At 46.6% G+C, this 20,393-nt stretch overlaps 1 protein-coding gene and 2 non-coding genes across 3 annotated transcripts; 1 reads left to right on the forward strand and 2 right to left on the reverse strand.

Moving 5' to 3' along the window:
• Positions 1-1,237: 1,237 nt before the first annotated feature.
• On the reverse strand, positions 1,238-11,481 carry LOC102522670 (neuroblastoma breakpoint family member 6-like protein). The gene is made up of 6 exons (XM_032464777.1): positions 11,300-11,481; positions 9,271-9,373; positions 8,454-8,689; positions 4,902-4,953; positions 3,892-4,055; positions 1,238-1,248 (listed from the first exon to the last, which is right to left on the reverse strand). The coding sequence occupies exons 1-6, from the start codon at positions 11,475-11,477 to the stop codon at positions 1,238-1,240; spliced, it is 744 nt and encodes a 247-aa protein (XP_032320668.1). The 5' UTR covers positions 11,478-11,481.
• A 2,278-nt stretch (positions 11,482-13,759) lies between these two features.
• Positions 13,760-13,832, forward strand: TRNAV-CAC. The gene has a single exon. It is a non-coding gene; the product is annotated as a tRNA-Val (tRNA).
• Positions 13,833-19,852: 6,020 nt separating this feature from the next.
• Positions 19,853-19,926, reverse strand: TRNAN-GUU. The gene has a single exon. It is a non-coding gene; the product is annotated as a tRNA-Asn (tRNA).
• Between the last annotated feature and the right edge of the window lie 467 nt (positions 19,927-20,393).

A 20,393-nucleotide genomic window follows, 5' to 3' on the forward strand; every position in this document is an offset into this window, starting at 1 on the left:
AGCTGTGAAGAGCTGAGTCTTGCATCAAAAATTAGCTCTCAATGAATCTGTCCCTTGCAGAGGGGTGTGACCGTCCTCAATGCCACCCACCCATACAAGAAAGGGTGCATCACTAGTCTGCTGTACAAACCCACCTAGAGGTTCTGCCACCCAGGATTTGTCCTCCTTCCATGAAGCAGCCCTCTAACCTGGAACTCTGGTAAGTTGGAGGCTACTTTATATATTTCAAAGCTTCTGAATAAGATGTCCTGCTTTTATGTTTGATTGCAAAAGACAAATTAAGAGTAAAGAAATTTATTTTCAGGAAAAAACCCAGATGAGAGTGGAGTTATTTGGAAGCTACCAGTTCCATCTAGGTACATTCTCTCTCTCTGTGGGTCCTAAACAGAGACCCCCTAGGATGGAACTTCTGCGGGAGTGTACTGAAACCACACGACTGAACAGCAAACTCTCACGACCCTTCTCCGGCAGAGGTCCTATCACTGTGAACCGGGGGCCCCATCAGGTGCGTGTGCATGAGACCGCTGCTCTGCTTCTAGTTGCCCAACTGCGGGGGCAGAAATTTTTGCCTGAATATCTTGGTTCCCTGAGGGTGAGATGAAATGAATATTCTCTGGGTAATACCAGGCACTTGATAACATTTCATTTTGGAATGAAGTGATGCATTCAGACTATCACTCTGGGGTATAAAGGTAGGGGACACATCAATGTTTGATTTTCCTGCTTTACACTGAAGAAAGAAGTCTTTATAATTTTGATTTGTACAAAAAGACGATAGCCAACAGAATGTATATAAAATTAACTCTATTCTCAGAGACTTCTAAACCCTCGTCCTTCAAGGAAAAGAGACACGTGCTGAAGAGCTGGTGAATAGTCTGCAGTGACAGTACTCTGAGTTGTTCTTGACCCAAGTCCTCGCCGTCTTCCCCCAGCTGCTGCTGACTCCAGTTATCCACAGGCTGGGGGTGGGGAGGGAAAATGTTACGGCCTCTCCAGCTGATCTGTGAGTCTGGGTATCGATGTGCCCTTGGCAGTTGTCACATTAGCAGGCTGGAGGGATGATTTCTGCAAACTATTTATTTGGAGTAAAAATCTGGAGTGGCTCTGAAATCTTGCTCTTCTTTCATATTTAGAATTTTGCTTGTTTTGTTTTCATTTCGCTCATCAGCTGGGAAACTGTTTGTGACTATGCGTTATTGAAGTAAAGCATAATTCGAGCACTTTCATAATCTGAGCATTAGTTGTTACCTGAAACATAACACAAAAACTCAACTGAGGATCTTCTGTCAGGTTCTGCTGGTAGCTAACTGAGGCTGGAGTGAGAGCTGAGAGAGGAAAGAGGCCATGTGCTACCTGAATGCAGGTAACTGGATAAGCTAGGGGGTAAACTACAGTCTGGAAAGAGGAAGCTGTAGTAGCAGATTAGAGGGAAAGTCCTCTGAAATATGCCATCTGCCCTGCGGTGTGGAACAGAGGGCCCCACCACCGCATGATGCTGAGAGCCCTGCTCACAGCTGCCGCAGGGGGGTTAGCCAGATCCCCACCACCTCCCCCTCAGTATCACTTTACTCTCTATTCCACTCTTTTGGAGAAAAACAAAGGCCTTTCACATCTCCTGGGTGCCTAGCTTCAAACATGCACATTCAGAAACAGTCTGTTTCCTAGAACAGTTCCAGGAAAAAGAGGATATTTTGCATGGAAATCTGGCTCCCAAATCCATGTGCTAGTCCTTTTAAATAGGAGGGCAGCACCAAGGGAACAGCCCTAGAATGTGAAAACCAGCAGAATCTTCAGACATCATCTACGATATTGTGATTTATAATAAGAAATACGTATTTGGTCTTCATCCCCATTTCTGGCACAGAGCTCCTAAAACCCCTGGAATTCCTAAGTGATGGAGGCATAAAATTCATTTGTTACGTTAATGAGGAAACTTTGGGAAAGCGCCTTATCTTGAGGGCTGATTGCCTGGAAGTTCAGCCTTGTGATTGGAGGGTTGGAACTTCCAGTCTCTGACCTCCTGGGAGGGTGAGGGCTGGCAGCTGAGTTCAATCACCAATGATAAATGATTTAATCAATCGTGCCCGTGTAAGGAAGTCTCCGTAAAAACCCAAAAGGTTTTTAAGGTTCTGAGAGCTTCTGGCTTCTGGGTTGCTGAATGCATGTTGGCGCTAGGAGAGCGGCTTTCTCTGAGGGGCCGTTAAAGCCCCACACCCTTTCCCCACGCCTTGCTTATGTATCTCTTCCATCTGCTGTTCCTGACTTATACCCTTTTATTTAAAAAAAAAAAAAAGGTAACCTGGTGAGTGAAATGTCTCTCTGAGTTCCGTGGGCTGTTCTAGCAAACTCATCAAAGCTGACAAGGGGGTGTGTTACCCTCTGATTTGGGGCCAGTCAGAAGTATGGGTAACAACCTGGGCTTTCCACTGGCATCTGAAAGGGTGTGGGAGAGCGGGCAACCTTGTAGAATTGAAGCGTGGCCCAGTGCTAAGCTCCCTCCACAGGGCCACCTCCTACACAAGGATATGGGAAGTTTAAAGGATGTTGACACAAGGAGGGAAAATACTGAAGGCCTCTGAGTAGGGCTAGTCTAGCTCTGGGAGAGGAGTGGCCACCTCTTTGGTATGAAGTTGTGGGTACTAGAAAGGTATTCCTCCCTGCTGAATACTTCTCCCACTTGATTTGTGACCGAACGTCTTTAAGAGGTGTCAAATACTCCCTCTGCTCCTCAGGGGGAAGGGGAAACAGGACTGAAGATGCCTTTGTAAAGGAACAGAATGAGGAACAAAACGCACGTACTTACGCCCGCCTGGGGCAAAAGGGTAAAACAGGACATGGTTTATACCGCTATAAGAACCTCAGCTAACAGTGATCAAATTAAGATAGCCTCTTTCTCTTGCCTAGAAGAGAATACACACCATATTGTCCTCTAGTGATCCAAACTTTTGTCCCCAAAGGAAAGTCAGTCAGTTAAGGGAAAGGAGACGAAAGTTGAGGTCTTAACCTGCACACACACACACACTTCGCACACACCAGTGAGTCGGCTAGCTCAGGGGCTCCTACACCTGGAGGAGCTTCACTGGCTAGATTGGGTGGTTTTTTTTGGAAAGTGGCATGTGAGTGGCCTTGCTGCTAGCTTCAGCCTCTCCTCCAGTTGCTGGTTGTTGGTTTAGATTCCATTACTGCACTGAGACTAAACCCACAAACAAAGAAAACCCACCAGCTTCGGTGTTGCACAAAGAATGGGAACCCTGGCCACTTACTCAAGGGTTGCCAAGATCAGAGCCTTGTCTTTAGGGAAACCGCTTGATGTTCCAGAGCTAACATGGAACCACACGGGGAGACAAGCCGCCTGACGGGAAATGGAGACTGGTGCTTGAACTCAGGAAGTGTGATCACTGGACTTCCAAATATGGTCAAGACTGCCGATATTGTGGACAGCTAGAAAAACCCAGGGGACAACATTCAGGAACCAGAATTAGCAAGGACATTTCAGGAAAGCTAAGATGCTTCATCTTAAAGAAGGAGGTTCATTAGACAGATTCTGTACATGTGCTGAAGGGGAGCAGAAAGCCTGCCACGATCCCTTCACTGTCTCCACGCTGGCTTGTCTCGGGTTCCTCGGCTTGCCTATGCCAATGGAGGCCAGATGGATGGCAATGCGGTGTGCGCCAGGAACGATGCAAGTTACTGACCCACCAGGGACCCGTACTTGATCCCAAAACTGTATGCAGCCTAATCACTTTTGCAAGGCGCGTTTTGGGGGCCTGCCTACAGAGATGATCTCAATCACCCGAGACAGAGGCGGTGAGCGTGGAGAAGCCGCCAGAGCTTCATTTCTCAGTCCTCTGGGTGTTGGAGCTTTCTTCTCTTTATACTGGGGGTACTCACCGGCCACATCCACGGCAGAGCTGGCTTCCTGCCCGTCACACGCAAAGGCGTTGGTGTTGGGAGGCTGGTGGGAGTCCTGGTAGCTGGAATGAGTCAGATACATTTCATCTAGTGAGTCCTCCTGGACTTCATTCTCTTCTTCCGCCTGGAGCCCCCTGCTGAAGCTGGGGTGGGGGTGGGTGGGCAGGAAAGACAGGAGATTAGACTAAGGCAACCTGGAACCACAGCCTCACAGCTGGTCCTGATCTGAAGCTCATGGCAGAGGCACCAGAAATCAGAGGGGCCATCTTATGTGAGAGGAAGCATGACAATCCCCTTCTGACTGGTGTCACAGTGAGGCTAGAGCTGGGGTGGGAGAGCGAGCAGCAGGTGTGCAGCGTAGTGATCTCCTAACACGAGGAACGACACAACTACTCTGCTAGAACACACTATGACAGGCAGGACGCGCAGAGACCTAAAATATTGGCTTTTAAATGCTCTGGACAAATTTTAGGGAATACTATATGAAGGGGTCCATTGAATACTGGCTCCCGAGGCAATGTAACCTCCTTAGGGCTCTTGCAGCTTTTAGACCTCTTTTTTCCCCTAAATATTTGATATGGTTGATTTTATTTTTCAAGATAGATTTCTGGTGATGAAACACCTGCAAACACACCTCAGGACAACTGTGCAGAAAGCAGAGAGGCGTCTCATTTTGGCTTTTAACCACATGGGTTTTTAGGAAACAGGAACCAGGGATCTCTGGCTGGCATGCCTTTAGGTCAGACTGATTCTAGTCAACTAGACTTGAGGAATTACTAGGGAATGGTAGCCAACGCAAGAACTGCAAAGAGAACCAATAACACTGTTTAAAATGACACATCATTGGATGATGAATAAATGCAGTGGGTACAGTCAGCAGTTTCTGGTTTCTCCTGGATCAGCGACCTCTGGCCTCTTGGTCTCTTGCTTCTGGAATCCTCTCCAGATTTCACCATTCCATCATCAGCCCTTTCATCATTCAGAGTTACCTGGGTGCCAGTGGCTCCTGTCCATCTTCACCTTCCCTATCCTGATGATCTTCTGTGAACCAAAAATACGAAGAGCTAGCAGGAAATTAAGCAGGTCCCGCTTCACACATCACAAGTACAAGGGCCTATGTGACCAGGGACGCAATACTCTACATATTTGTTCAGACGCTCTGGGAGAATGATTCCAGGAGGCGCGGGTGTGTCTTTAGAGGAGCAGCCTGGCAGGCTTTTCTGAGCAACACTGGGCGGTATGTCGCTGGCATGATGAATCATCACCATGAGGTCTGCTCCTAAGTCAAGGCAAAGGGTTTAAAATGTTTGGTCCCCAGCCTGCAGGGTACTGGCACACTGCCTTCTGTACTTCCTCAGCTGTAACCTTCATTTTGCCACAAGGCTGGCTGCTAGACCATGGATGTGTGTCCCATTACTGTTCTCACGTGGAGCCTGCAGCAGCATCTGAGCATGTAAGACCTTCAGGAGAAGCCACCTCTTTCTGACCAAATGACCGGACAGAGGGCCCTCTGTATGCCAATGAGTGTAAAGAGAATCTTCCCTTCCTTTCCATTTCTTCTTTTTCTCTTTTTCCTCCTGACCCGGCCCAGAGACCAGCCCAGTTGCAGAACTGCATTGTCACGGCAGCTGAGCAGGGCCGTAAAGCACAAATGAGAATCTAGCCCTCTAGTCAAACAGGGACCTCTTGTCTGAAGAGTGTGAAGAGTGTCCCCCCCTTCTTTTTCGTTCTCAATTTTCTTGCCTCCTTGCTCTAACAGTAGCCCCAGTCATGTGGAACTGCAGCACAGTGTGATAGGACAAGTGACTGAAAGAACCCAATCTCTCTGTAGACGGACTTGGAAAAGGGACCCTTGGGAACTGGGACGTATGAAAGAAATGCTAGAGAGGGGAGAGGCTGGAACACTGTCCATAAACTGACAGAAATCCCCGGGCTCATCCCCAAAATGAACACGTGTGGAACAGACCCAAAGAATCATGGCAAAGGGTTACAGAAATGAATGACCATAAAACCAGCAGCTAGTTCAGACTAAACCTGAGTGACTTATTTGCTCGACTGACTTAAACAATACATCAAGTACACTGAACACTAAACTGACATTGGAGCTACTGCCCATAGTACTCGCAAGTCTGAGCCTAGCAGGGGTTGATTGCCTGCTAAGAAATTCTTTTCAGAGGACTTTAACAGGACCCAGGGTCTCACAACATAATATTCAAAATGTCCAGAGTACAATCTGAAAGTATTCAACATAATAAAAACTTAACAATTATCTCAACAGATGAATAAAAAGCATTTCACAAAGCTCAACATCTATTCAAAATAAAACTCTTGGCAAATAAAGAACAAAAATGAACTTCTTCACATAAATTGGAAACTTCAGTTAGTTAGACCATGCCTGCGCATGTTTCGTTAGGAGACGTAATTCCTTCTCTGTTGTCAGCAGTCAACATCATAAGACAAAAAACAGAAGCTTTGTTTGTTCACTCAAATATGAATAAATAAAACAAGCAAAAGCTGCCTCAACCTGATGAAAGTCACCATGATCATTAACTTGGAAAACTCAATATTATTAAAATGGTCAATTCTCCTCAAACTCTTCGTAGATTCAAAGCAATGCCACTCAAAATCCTAGCAGGACTTTTAATAGCTAATGACAAGCTGATTGTAAAACTTATATGGAAAGGCAAAGGATCTTGTTTCAGGCAAAGAGTTTTTAGATATAACTGCAAAACCATGATGCATAAGTTGGACTTTATCAATACCAGGAAATTCTTCTCCCTGAAAGACAGTTAAGAGAATGAAAAGGTAAGCCGCAGACTGGGAGACAATACTGGCAAATCAAATATGTGATACAGGACTTGTACCCGGAAATATAAAGAACTCTCAAGACTCAATGATAAGGAAAGAGCAACTCAACTGTCAAATGCACATCGTAGTTGAACACTCACTTTACCGAAGATACATGGATGGTCAATAGGCATATGAAAAGACCCTCAGAATCATCAGTCATTAGGAAATGCAAATTAAAACCACAGTGATAGGCCACCACACACCTACTAAAATTGCCAAAATGACAAAAAGCAAAAGAACAACCACCTGAAAATATCAGGATCTGGTACTGGGGAAGAGTTGGAACTCTACTCATTGCTGGGGGGCATGCGGAATGGTAGAGCCACACTGGAAAACGGTTTGGCAGTTTTGTATAAATTAAACGTACACTGACCCAGTGTACCCAGCAACCCCACTGCCTGGGTGTTTAGCCAAGTGAAGTGAAAACATTTTTCACACAAAAATCTGTGTATGACTCTTAGCAGCGATTATTCGTAAGTGCCCCAGACTGAAAACAATCCAAATGGCCTCCGGTGGATGAAAGGGTAAACAAAAAGTGATACGTCTCTATAATGGAATAGAAGTCAGCACGAAAGCGGGAAATCTATGGGGACAAAAACCAAACACAGCGGTTGCCAGCGCCTGGCGTTGGGGAAAAACGGTTGACTACAGAGAGGCAGAAGGGAATTTTAGGAGGGATGGAACTGTTATATACCTTGATTGTGGGAGTGCTTATAACACTGTATATAACACTTATGTACACATTTTTATTGTGTATCAATACAATATGGGTCATTTTATTGTATATCAAAGTCCTTAAAAATGATTGGATGGCTGCTGCCTCCTGCTCCAAAAGCCTGTGATGAAGGAGGCAGTTGTCATAATGTGGCCTCCAGACCCGTGTAGTCTCCACTGTACTCACCCCCAGCCAGCCCTGTGTTGCCATGGTCCCCAGAGTGTGAGGTGTACCAGCAGGTGTAGTGTAAGCACCTGACAGTCCCTTTTTAAAAAAAAAAATGTAACCCAAGTGCCTGATATTAAGCTATTGATTCCCAAGGCATCCACTTCAAAGACGAGGATCTCAAATAACACACTGGCAACTACGTGACTAGACAGAGTCAGGTTGCCTCATCCTTGAAGTTTTTTGCTTTAGAAATTCCTGGTTGATTTAGATAACTGATGCTTGACCACTTCCTGCACTGTTTAAAAACTGACGTTTTTTCCTTCTTGCACTTTAATTCCCCTCTTCTGTTTTAAATTCAGCAGTAAAGAGTGAACCCACGGAACCCTAGGTGCCCCATCACAGAACCACAGGACTCTGCTCTCTCTCTCCCTGTGACCTCGCTGTGTGGCCCTGGGTGTGTGTGCGCCGCGTAGCCCTCAGGACTTGGGATTAATACACCTTGTGTTTTTCGAAATGTCCTGATGGTTGTTGCTGAGGTGTATCGTGCAATCCTAATAAGAAGCACAAGGGTCTGTCCAGCCACAACATTGGCTCCAGAAGGGGAAATGTCTGCGGGGGCTCGCCTCCAGCCCAGGAGAATACTCTCAGGTATGTCTAGACAGTAGCATCACCATCCTTTGGCTGAGACCGACACGAAACAGCAGGGCATCCGGATAAAGTCACTGGAGGGTCGTGGAGGCAGGGGGTCTCGTGTGAGGCTAGGACCTTGGCAGGAGCTAAGGGTCTTCAGGCCCTGTAGCCGACTTACCGGTGGTGAGTTGGCTGGCAAGTCTCTCTGCCAGCTGGCTTCCTTGGGTCAGTAGCTCACAGAATCTCTGCCTCTGGTAGTAGGCGATGTCAGTGCTCCTGAGGAGACTCTCAAAAGACTTGACTGTGTTCCTTGCATGCTGGGTGAAAAGGTAACAGGCACCTTTTCCTTCCTGTATCTTCTGTCGTAAGTGGGTCAGTTCTTGGGCTTGAGCCTGAATTAGGGGGTCATATTTCCTAAGGTGGGAAGGGAAAGTAAAATTTAAAAATGAATGTAGTGAGTGATAAATTATGGGAGATTTAGCAGAGATACTTCTTAGATTGCCCCTAAGGAATTCCTCATGCTGAATTCTTTATATATATACACACAGACACACAGACACACACACACATACATATACATATACATACATATATTCGTTTTCATAATTTTTTCACCAAAGATTATTATAAGATATTGACTATAGTTCCCTGTGCTATATAGAAGAAATTTGGTTTTTCTCTACTTTTATATACACCTCATGCTGAGTTCTTGTACAAGTTGTGTGACTTGCCTGTGGCAGAGGGAATGAGGAAATAGCACTGGGTTTGTTTCTTTTTCTTTTTTTTTTTTAATTACCTTTCTTTTAAAAAGAAATTCCTTCAGCTCCTCACTTCAGCCCCCATCCATTTCAATAAAATATACATCATCAAGCATTATGCAGAACGTAGGGGGTGGAAAGCCAGATACAGAAGTGCTAGACTGGCATTAATTGAAAGGATGAAAAGCAAAACCAATAACAGGGTCAAGATTTCCCACACCTTCCCAGTCTCCTTACCCAAGCCTTGCAGCTGATCTCATCTTCTCTGCCAGCTCCCCCTCCTCAAATGGCACTCCCTCCTCCAGCACAAATTCAATAAGTTCTTTGTACTCTTCACAGTCTGAGAAAACAGAGACGCTGCCTCAGGGGAAAGCTGGGCATGCTGCTGTGGTCACTGCCTTCAAGGGAGGAGGCAGGATCCATCCCAGGGGCAGATGTAACCATGGTACCAGGCCCTACGCTGGGATTTCCACACCTTATTCCTCAGCCTCCCAACTACGTGGCATTTGATTACTCCCCACTGTAGAGATGAGGAAAGAGAAGCTCATAGACGGGCAGATTAACTTGCTCAAGATGATTCAGCTGGAATGAGGCAATGTCTGGATCCACACACCCTGAGTTCTGACTCCAAATCTGAGCCACTTTCGCAGCCTCTTAAGTGAAACACTCATCTGGGCATGAAGTAGGACTCTCTGTGTGTTTGGGAAAGCTCCAAGGACTGTAGGGCTGACGGTCTCCCACAATGAGGGTTTCAACGATCCCTCCGTATTTCAAAGATGTAAAAGTTTATCTGGATAAAATCGTGTAAAAAGGTATCTGAAGATGAAAATGTCTGAAAGACAGATGTTCAAATGCTAACAGGTGTGTTAGGTTGGAGGGAGAACTAATGTCTGCCAAGGCACTGTTCTAGCAGATTTTTAAGAATTATCATCACGCAATCATCACCACTACCTGAAGAGGTAGCCACTATTCTTATTACCATTACAGATGCGGAAACAGAGGCATGGAGAAGGTGAGCAACTTGGATTTGAACCCAGGAAGCCTGGCTCTTAATCACAGCACTGTAGTAGTACCCTGACAGGAAGATAGTGGGTGATATCTTTCTTCTTCTCTAGCTTCAAAAAAGTTGTATTATGATTATAATAAATTAAGTTCAAAAAAAAAAATACAAAAAAAAACCAAAAAAACAAAAACCCTTATATTCGCACACCCCAAAGCTGGTCTTTTCACGTCATTGATAAATAGGCTTTAATTTTTACTTTTTTGTCCACGTCAGTAAGTTGGATAGCAAATTTTATCCCTCACTGATTTACGAAAAAATGATTGTAGAAATTTGAAAGCCAACTCAAATTCAATAATCAGTAAGAATCCTCCCGTTTTTTCCCTGTCCCCTCAGGCACTTGCTCCCATGGTCCTTCAGCCACTATGGCTCCACCCTCCCTTCGATGGTGAACAGGTTTGAAATGGTCCAGTGGATTTCCAGATGTGAAAGCTGATGGTGGAGAGGGAAGGGCCATCCCCTGCCCTGCCCTGCCCTGCCTGCTACGAGGCCTGGAGGTCTCCTCCACTTGGCTTCAGTCTCATTTTGCCATTTGTCTCAAAGCCCAGATCCTGGATTTGCTTGCTCTCTGTGAACTTCACATTCAGAGAGAGGTAGCAAAGGTGCTGTAGAGTCTCTGGTTTTCCTGGAAATACCCTCCATCTCACCAGAGGCTGAGGAATGGCTTCTCAGACTTTATGTGCGAAAAGAATCTTGCCCCAGGCATCAGGACTTCCCTCAGTGTCTGCCAGTCACACTCTCACCTCCAGACATCTGTGGCTCAGCTGGGAACAGACAGATTTAAGCTCTTTTAAGGTAGGGTGTCCTATCACTTCTTTCTCCCCAGGGCAGCCGGCACAGTGCTCTGCAAGTGGCTGCTCAGTCAAAGACTGAATTTAATCCTGAGATATTTAAGCCTACAACGAGATTATAGGTTTGTAGAATCTGCCACATGTTCCTGGGAGAGAAAAGAAAGTTGAGTGCCTGAACCAAGATCTTAGCTCAATTCCTCCCATACTCTCACTGCAAACTTTACTCCTTTGTGACTCAGTGTTTCCATCCTCTGCAAACTGAAGGTAAAATACCCATTTCTACCTTTCTAGGAGTACAATCAGGTTTGTTTTGATGGAAGAGAGAGAAGAATGAAGTCTGGAGGGTATTTCATTTCTTGTAGGGAAGATGGGCAATCATTTATCACTTTGGTGACTATGACCCCATAAGGCTTACTGTATTTCTGCAGCTGGTTGGCCAGGGAGTAAACAGTAGCTTTGGATGTGAGGAATTTCTCTGTGAGGTCTCGAAAGTCCTGTTTGACTTTTTCCAGCTGGGAGCGCAAGTTCTGGTTGATTTCCAGGATGCTCATTTCTGTCCTTGAGCCAGAGAAAGAGGTGAGAGATACTGCCATGCTGAAGCTTGTGGTGGAAGAAACAGAGCCAGACCCTGCAGAGAAGAAACCCAAACAAATAATAAATTCAAAACAAGTGAATGGATTATGGTGATGGTTGCACTGCCTGGTAAACTACTAAAAATCATTGAAGTGTACAAGTGGGTTAGTTTTATAGTATGTAAATTATACTTCAATAAAGTTTCTTTAAGTGAAAAGAAAAGTATTTAAACATATCTAAAGAATGCAGATGTAATTCATTACTTACTTTTGGGCCAGACTTCGTCAGCATTCCACCGCTCTGAGGGGCTTTCACCACGGAGGTAAGGCACAAGACGCCAGAGCTCCGAGGTCAGGCTATGCTGAGCGCGCCAGAGAGAGGACCCAGCCGGCCAGGTAACCATGCGGAGGCCCAGAACAGAATTGGAAGGTGGAGCGTGTCGTGGAATCTTGGGGGCCCCTGTCTTCCAGCTGCCTAGGCCACGCCGATACACAAGGCCGCCTGGCCTGTTCTGAAGGTCGCCACTGATGGGGACACCCCCTCCGCAGCCAGTCTCAGTCTGTCTGTATCCACGTGCTGATACCACAGACCTATCTCTTCCTAAAACGTAAAAAACTATTTGTTATTGTTTATTCTTGCAAGCATATAAATCATCAAGGAATTGATATTTCTCAAATTCTTTCATTGTCTTAAACACTGTCATAAAGTCACTTTTCCTCATGGAAAATTTAAGACTTTTAGATACTCTTGGAGTTTTTGGTTTGCTAGTTTTTTTTCCACCCCGTTTTACTATTTTGAGGAAAATATCCCAAATGTAATACTGTGTTCCATGTATGAATAATTAATTTATAAGGGTTACTGGCAAGACTGTGTCTTAATTAACTTCTTACTGCAGACTGACGTTATGATGGCTTCTTTTTCCTCAACGGGAAAGCAACTAGGCTTTTCGTTAAACTTGAAGTCGGCTTTGACATTCCCTACCTCCCAGCCCCACCCTCCTCCTCTATGTGTGGGTTCCTTTGTGTTTTAATCTGTATACGCATATTCCACGCTTATCCCTTATGGATGTCATTCTAGTGCGAAAGGCTTTCTTCCCCACTTGTCAAAGTCACTGAAGTAGATTTTATATGTTTCTTTGAACACTTGTAGTGGCCACATAATTTGGGGTGCTTTGTAAACTAGTGCTATTCTTTATGTCCAGAGCAGTTTTTATAGAACACTGAGCGATGGCTTGTGTTGACCCAAACTTATTGACCTGTTCTTGTTTTCTCAGAGTGTGGTAAACATCCAGATCTTGGGTCTATGGTAGTTAGTGGTGACCCACAGTATTCCTGTGCAGTGGGATTTAGTGGCATAGAAGCTGAGGTTTTAAAGAGAGGCATAGGCAGGCAGGAGAAATAATCCCCTGACCTCTCCTAACTTCCTACCTATCAATTTCTTCCTGGTTTTGTGAGCCAAGACGAGGGAAGTTCCCTGAAATATCTCTCTCTTCCCTTCAGCTGCCTAGCTTTTCCAAGCTAGTGGACTCCACATATATGACCACGGCCACCTCCATATGTGCCACTGAACATTCATGACAAAGTGAGGGTGGAGGACAAACTACCTACACTACTTGCCAACCTGCTTCTAGACTATAGTTCTGGTCTGTGAGATGTCCCAAACTGTATGCAATTCAAGTCCTTCGAAATGTTTTGGGGCATATTATACGGCTTAGTGTACGGTCTATCCTGGAGAAAGTTGGGGAAGAGGGTGAACAATCTTGAGAGAAAGAGATCATGAAACCGGCCACCATTTTTCACACAATAGGTTCCTCCTCCAGTCACAGTAGTCTAGGACTACAAAGGAATAGAAGCAGAAGGGGAAAAAAGGATCCCGCAGAGACTGACTCACAGGGGATTGAGCTATTGAGGTTGTCAGATAGGAGCTTAATGTGGTATGTTTTAGCCGTTCAGAAAATAGATGACATGATAAATCTTTTCCAGCAGAGAAAGAGAATCTATTTTGAAAAAGCAAATGGAAGTTCTGGGAGCTGGGGAGTTAGCAGGGCGACCCCTGAGCCCGGGCGCTTAGTTGTGGAAGGAGAGACCCTGCGTTGGATGCGGGAACCCGAAACCAAACTGTCCTGGCTGCGGCGGGGTGGGGCAGGGGGGAGGTGCGGAGCCCCAAGCCAGGGCCTCTGTGGGACTGCAGTCTTCTTGCTGGAGGTATTGCTGGCGCTTCGAGCGTTTTACTCTCAGTTTAAAGGGTTGGTGGGCAGGATAGGGTTTTCCTGGACGTACTGTGAAGCGCCAGCACCAGTTCGGTTTCCGTAGTGTAGTGGTTATCACGTTCGCCTCACACGCGAAAGGTCCCCGGTTCGAAACCGGGCGGAAACACGTCAGCTTTCTTTTTCCGCCCCTCCGATATTTACATTCCCATTGGAAAAACTAAAAGGAGGCAAGGAGGGGTGGGACGTGCTGGCGTGCACAGCTGTGCTCTCCTTCCCCAGGATACATGGGAGGAGTTCCCTTGCTACCGGGAAGCCTACTCCGCACTAGGAACCGGGCCTCCTTTCTCCGCTCTCGGTCACTTTGGACACCGCTTAGCTCAAGGAGGGCACAGGACAAGGCCCCCTTCAAGTTACCTTTACATCCGGAAATCCCCTCACTTTCTCATTTAGAGACTTTTCCCCTCTACACGCTGACACCTATTAAGTCTCGGAAAACCACGAAGTTCACCCCTGTGAAGCACACTTGGCTTTCCCGCACCTCAGCACACCTGCGGAACACGTTGATTTGCCTGACAGAACAAAAGAGAAGTAACCCTGCACCGAGGGTTCGAGTCAAAGACGCGTAGTTGAGAATTTCAGGCTCCACGAATTGAGCTGGTCGGGGAGGAAAAGGAGCCAGTACCCCTGCCGTCATCGGGAGCGCCCCTGGACTGAGGACAGAGGTCAGCAAGGAGACCCATCCGCTCATCTCCCGCTGAGAGCCAGGTCTGCGCCTGACTTAAAAGGAAACCGAGGTTCAGAAAGAGAGAATGACCTCGGCTCTGCCGCGGACAGAGACGTAGCTGGACTAGGAGGCAACCCAGCCGGTTACCACGTGCGGCCTGGCCTGGCCTGGCCTCGGAGCAGAGAGCGTCGCCCACAGCGGGAGAGGGGAAGGGTGACGAGCAGCGGGCCAAGGGCCGGGAGCCTTGCACAGCTGCATTCAGCCCAGAGGGGCTGGGAATGGCCTCTTTTTCTGCTCTGTCCTTAGAAACCCAACATTTATTGTCACGAGTTTCGACTAGACATGGCAAATTCGAGCGGGATGGTGAGTGGGCTTTGTTTCCTATGACTCCCTGGTGGTCTCTTGGTTAGGATTTGAAGCCTCCGCAGCCCGGGTTCGATTCCCGGCCAGAGAAATTTCTTTTCTCACCGTCTTGGCTCCCAGGAACCCTGCGGTTTGCCTCAAGGTCCCTACGCCGAGGGAAGGTGCGATGATCCGCCGGGGGATGGGCGGCCTTCTTTCTACCCTCTGCGCCTTCATCTCACAGACCTAATGGCGCACAGAGTTTTCATCCAAAGAGAACCTAGGACTTGTGTTCCAAGAACTCATCGAAAATCAGAAACATTGGAAACACACACAACATTTGAAATACTAACATCGCATATTCTGTCCCTATCCGCACACCGAGCCCTTTACCATCTTTGATTCGGCGCTCCCTCGCCAATGTATCAACTGCGACACCATTTGAGAGTAACTGCCGTCATCTCAATTCAAGATCACTGCTTGGGCCGCTGTTGCTCCTTTCCTTTGTCGAGTCCCTCCAAACCGGCTTCTGCGGGACCCGTCCGCCAAGGCCACAGGAAGGCTTTGCCCTCGCGAGCAGGCCCCTTGTGCCCCTTCAGGAACCCGAAATCTCGTCTCTTCAGGCTGCCGGAGTGCAGGCCAGACGCGCCCTGTGCTTGTGGGAACACGACTGGGTTGTCATCCCCCAGCTGCCGCTGCCTCCGGACCCCTCCTGGCTGCCTCCGTGGGCGGCGGGGTCTTGGGTCAGCCTGAGCGCTGGAGCCGCCCACCTGGGGAGAGGCCCTTTCAGGGAAGTGCGGCCGCCCCCTTGGCTCTTGCCTGGCTCCGTGTGCCCTGCAGGGAACATGAAGGGTTCTGACCTGACAGAAAGCAGAAGAACCTTTCCCGTGATGGGAGGATGAGGGGAGCGGGTAGGAAATGCGTCAGAGGGTGGGGGAAAGTTCTCAAGGGCTTTCCAGAATTGTCGGCCTCGGTGCTGTCAGGTGGGCGACTGCCCTGTGATAATGGTGCTTGGTCTTCTCTTGTCCGGACCTTGACGTGGTGCTGGGTCCAGTCTGAGTTTAAGCAGACAGAGGCAGCCTGATTTGCAGTACAGATTCCAGTGCGTCTGTCTCCAAAGAGGGGTAGTCACCCAGCTTGTGGTTGTAGGATCCCAGGGGATGACATGCATGGGAAAGTTTTCTTGAACTTTCCTTCTTGGTCACATGTAACTCAGGGGGTAAAAACGAAGTTTAGCTCTAGACAAATGAATGGACTTTGGAGCTAGGTTAAAAAAAAAAAAAGATACTTTTACAGACTTTAAAGAATTCTAGTAATTGACGTGTAACAGCGTAGACAGCATTTGCGTCATGTCATACTGCTGAAGGTGAACCCTTGTATGCATCACATCACTTTGAGAACTTCTGTCTGAAAGGTACTTTGTGCTGTCTTCCAGATTTTCGAATAATGTGGAAGCGCAGTGTTGGGAGCACAGTGTTCTAGGTTGTATACGTCCTGAAATTATTTTCCCTTCAAAATCCTAAGGATACTGAATGGCCTAAATGTCCTCATCTGGTTTTACTGGTCCAGTATGCAAACTTGAATTCCGATAAATATTTAAGTTTATAAAATTTAAAATTTTGAGTTCCAGCAAAATAAACATACCACATACCATACAATGTCTTTGAAATAAAGTCTCATAATTCTAGAAATCATAGCGACTTAGTTATTTCACTTACAATTTTGAGGTAGACTTTTTAGGCATCATGCGATATTTGAACCAACATGCATTTCTCCATTATGATTCGGCTCAAGTTGTGATTTTAAGATCCATTTTTCCCTTTTAAGTTCTTTAACTGATAATAAATTGGATTAATTAATTATAATCTTTGCCTGGAGGAATTCTAATTAACACAGGAATAACAAAAATACTGTTCTGATACAATGCTGCTGCATATTTTTATACGTTGATGAGTGGCCGAAGGTTAACAGGTTAAGAGGAGGTGTGGGCACCTTGAGCGGATGTCAGTGAATGGCCAGCTACTGTCAAGGAGCCATATAGAGACAGTGACAGTCATGTTACTGCAGGCTTGGTGGTATAGGAGGGAGCCTAGTCATTAGAGTGTGTGCCTCCAACCAAAGCGAAAACACACAGAGAAAAGAGGAGAAGAACAAATGTCTTGGACGGGTGTGTATTTCCCCCTCCAATCGAGAAGCTACTTGGCAGGAAGGAATCTGGAGTCATTCTGGCCAGTCTTCTCGAGACTCGATCAAGCAGGTCACCACCAAAAACAATGACAATTGTTGAAAGGCTTTCTAAACACCTTGGAAGTTTAGCGGCTGAGCACATGCAATGGGGTGTCTTTGGGTCACATCCACATCGTCCCTGTATGGTACCTCCCACTTACGTGATTCAGGAGGGCACCACTCCCCTTGTTAGAGTATTGGATAGATATATAGGAACTTGGTTGTGATGACAGGAGTGTGAAGAAAAGGCTCGTTCTTTGAGTTAAAAAAAAAAGTGCATCGGAGTAGAAATTGGCACACCTTCTATTGAAATCAAACTGGGGAAACATGAAGATACGCTTTCAGCTTCTGGTGGAGGTGGGGTGAGACGAATCAGATTTACCACCCTGCCTGAAATCTCACCCTACCTCCCAACCCCACCCCCAACCACCGCCCCCAGGAAAAGGAAAAAGAGGAAAGACACGAAACACCGGTTTTCAAGACACTGGAAATCAGGCAGCAAAACCCAGCAACCCCTGAGACATGAGCAGCAACCAACATGAGTCCTGTCATTGGCCTGGCTTACTGCTTCCAGACTTTCCAGGCTAGGCACCAGGAGGGGGATCTGAGGCCAACTCCTTGGGCTGTGGAGATGAAGCTGAGTTTTGATTGGAGGGCAAGGCAGCTAGAGTGCACAGGACAGAGATCCAGTGATGAGAGAGAGAGAGAGAGGAAGAGAACCCTGGGATATGAAAAGGCTCTCCCTCAAGGACTCAGCAGAGCAATGATCGCGAACAGGGTATGCTTATGCAGAAACTACCCGAGGCCAAGGAAGGAAACTTGAAAAGATCAATGCACAGTGTGCCTGCTGCTCACGCAGGACAGGCAATTGCACTCGCTCCCCCAAGCCAGCCTGGACTACTCATAATTCACAGGCCTTTGGGAAGAACACTCAGGAAGATTTTTTTCAGTAGTGAGAGTAATCAGCCCTAGAATGACCTACCTAAACTATCACAAAAGCAAGGCCCAAAGGGATCAAACTGTTTACAAGTCACTTAACTGTGCCACAGAACGAAACTCAAGACGATTTCTAGGAATACCAAAATAGCGAGCGCCCAAGAAGGGAAACTTTGACGATGTCTGGCATCCAATCAAAGGTGCCAGGCATGCAAAGAGGCAGGAGAAAATGACAAGGAGGAGAACAATCAATCAATCAACCGAAACTGAACCATAACTGACAAGACGTTAAAATTCCCAGGGAGGACTTCAAGACAGTTATGATGACTGTGTTGCCCATGTGCCAAGAGTTAAGTAGAAATATGGAACATTTTCCAGTGGCCTGAATCAAACTGTAGACGTGGAAACTATCACATCTGAGATAATAAGTTCACCAGGTGGAAATGACATCAGTTTGACATCACAGGAAAAAAAGATTAGGGAACATAAAGGCATGAACAACCGACAATATCCAAAATGAACCTACAGTAAAAAAGAAAAAGAAAGAAAAAGAAAAAGAAAAAAGAAAAAATTCTTTTTTTTTTTTTTAATGAACAGAGCATTATTGAGTGGTAGAGTGACTTTAAAAGGCCTAATATATGAGTAATTTGGAATCTCTGGAAAGACTCCGGGAGAAGGGAAAAATTTGGAAGAAATATTGACGGAAAATTTTCCGATCATAATAAAAATTATAAACCCACTGATCCAAGGAGCCAAATGAACAGCAGCAGCACATGAAACATGAAGAAAACCACATCTAGTCACATCATACTTAACTTGCTCAACTCCACTGAAAAAGAAAAGAAAAATATCTCCAAAGCAGCCAGAGGAAAAAGACATGGTACATTAAAAAAAAAAAAAATATATGCCAGACTCCTCATCAGAAACAGTGCCAGTGAGAAGACAGTGGAGCAACATCTTTAAGGGACTGAAGGGGTCGGGGGAGTGAATGTGTAATTGCATACCTCCTCCCCAAGAAATGTCTTTCAAAAATGAAGGTGCATAATGACATCTACAGACATATAAACGCTGAAGGAATTCATCACCAGCAGACCCACACTATGAGAAATGTGAAAGGAGTCCACTGATACCGGATGGAAATCTGGATGTACACAAAGGGATGAAGGACAACAGAAAAGGTACTTGCATGGGGAACTATGTAACATTTTTCATATTACTTAAATCTCTTTTTTAAAAAAGTGAGATTAAACCAAAGTAATAACGATGGATTGTGGGGTTTATAACCTATGTAAAGTGAAATGCCTGCCAACAAGCAGCATAAAGGCCAGCGGGGGGAATGTGAAGAGGTGTGGCATGACTTGAAGAAAGACTGTGCTGTGGTTAGCTACCGACGTATGCTATAAAGCTGAAAGCAATAGCCGAAATAACCAAACCAAAGAGTTACAGCTAATAAGCCAACAAAGGAGTGGAAATGGAATCATCCAGAAACCATGTAAACACTGTGATAGAGCAATGGCTCTCCGGGGGCTCTTCGCTAGAGAAGCACTCAGTACAAGGGGCCAAAGATACGTGTTCAGGAATGAGGACTACAGCATTACTTGTAACCATGAAATCATAGAACCAGATTAATCTCAAAAGTATATGGAAATGGTTAAATCAACACTAGTAAGTACAAAGACGGAAGAAACTCCGTTGTTAAAAAGGAATTCAGAGTAACGATGACTCAAGTGAGCTGACATTTTCAGCCAGCCAGCGAGCGACCTAGTTTTCCTGGTGCGGTTCTGGGCCAGCCTCAAGTGATGAATTGAGGAGCTTAGGTTCTCCTGTCGTACACAAGACGACGCAGAGGTCAGGAGCGTAGTGGTGGGGGCATCGCTCTTTGGCCGTGAGGGGAGAGGATGCACAGAGTAGAGAGAGAACCTCAAGATCTTAGCTCTCTCAAAAGGGCAGGCTGAACACGTCCCTGGGTGGGCTCGAACCACCAACCTTTCGGTTAACAGCCGAACGCGCTGACCGATTGCGCCACAGAGACGCTCGGGCGACGCCTTCTCTCAGGGTCAGAGAGAGCAAGTTCGGCTTCCGCGCTCGGCTCAGTCACTCGCCTTTCTCAGCACCGCGGTGCCGGCTCCAAAGCCTCAGAAAACCCGGGAAGTGGAGTCGACGCGGCGTGTTCGTCCGGTGGGAAAGCCGTGCGTCGGGCGATTCCGAAGGCAGAAGGGACAGCCGAGCGGGAAGCCGGAACCCAGGTGGTGGGGAGGGTCGGTCAGAAGGGACGAGCGGGAAGAGGCGGGGAAGAAGCCCGCGAGGCGGGGAGGAGGACAAGGAGACTTCCTAGGAGGCCTGTGCAGAGACACGTGCGGATCTGGGGAGACGAGGATTGGTTTGGGGCTTGGTTTGGTTTGGTTTGATCATGAGGTATCAAACTTGAGGGGAAGAGAGTGCAGAATGGAGAGCGGGCGTGAAAGAGAGAAGAGTGCAAATACCCGAGGTTGTCCAGAA

The sequence above is a fragment of the Camelus ferus genome, chromosome 21 (assembly GCF_009834535.1).
Source record: "Camelus ferus isolate YT-003-E chromosome 21, BCGSAC_Cfer_1.0, whole genome shotgun sequence".
Taxonomy (NCBI): Eukaryota; Metazoa; Chordata; class Mammalia; order Artiodactyla; family Camelidae; genus Camelus; species Camelus ferus.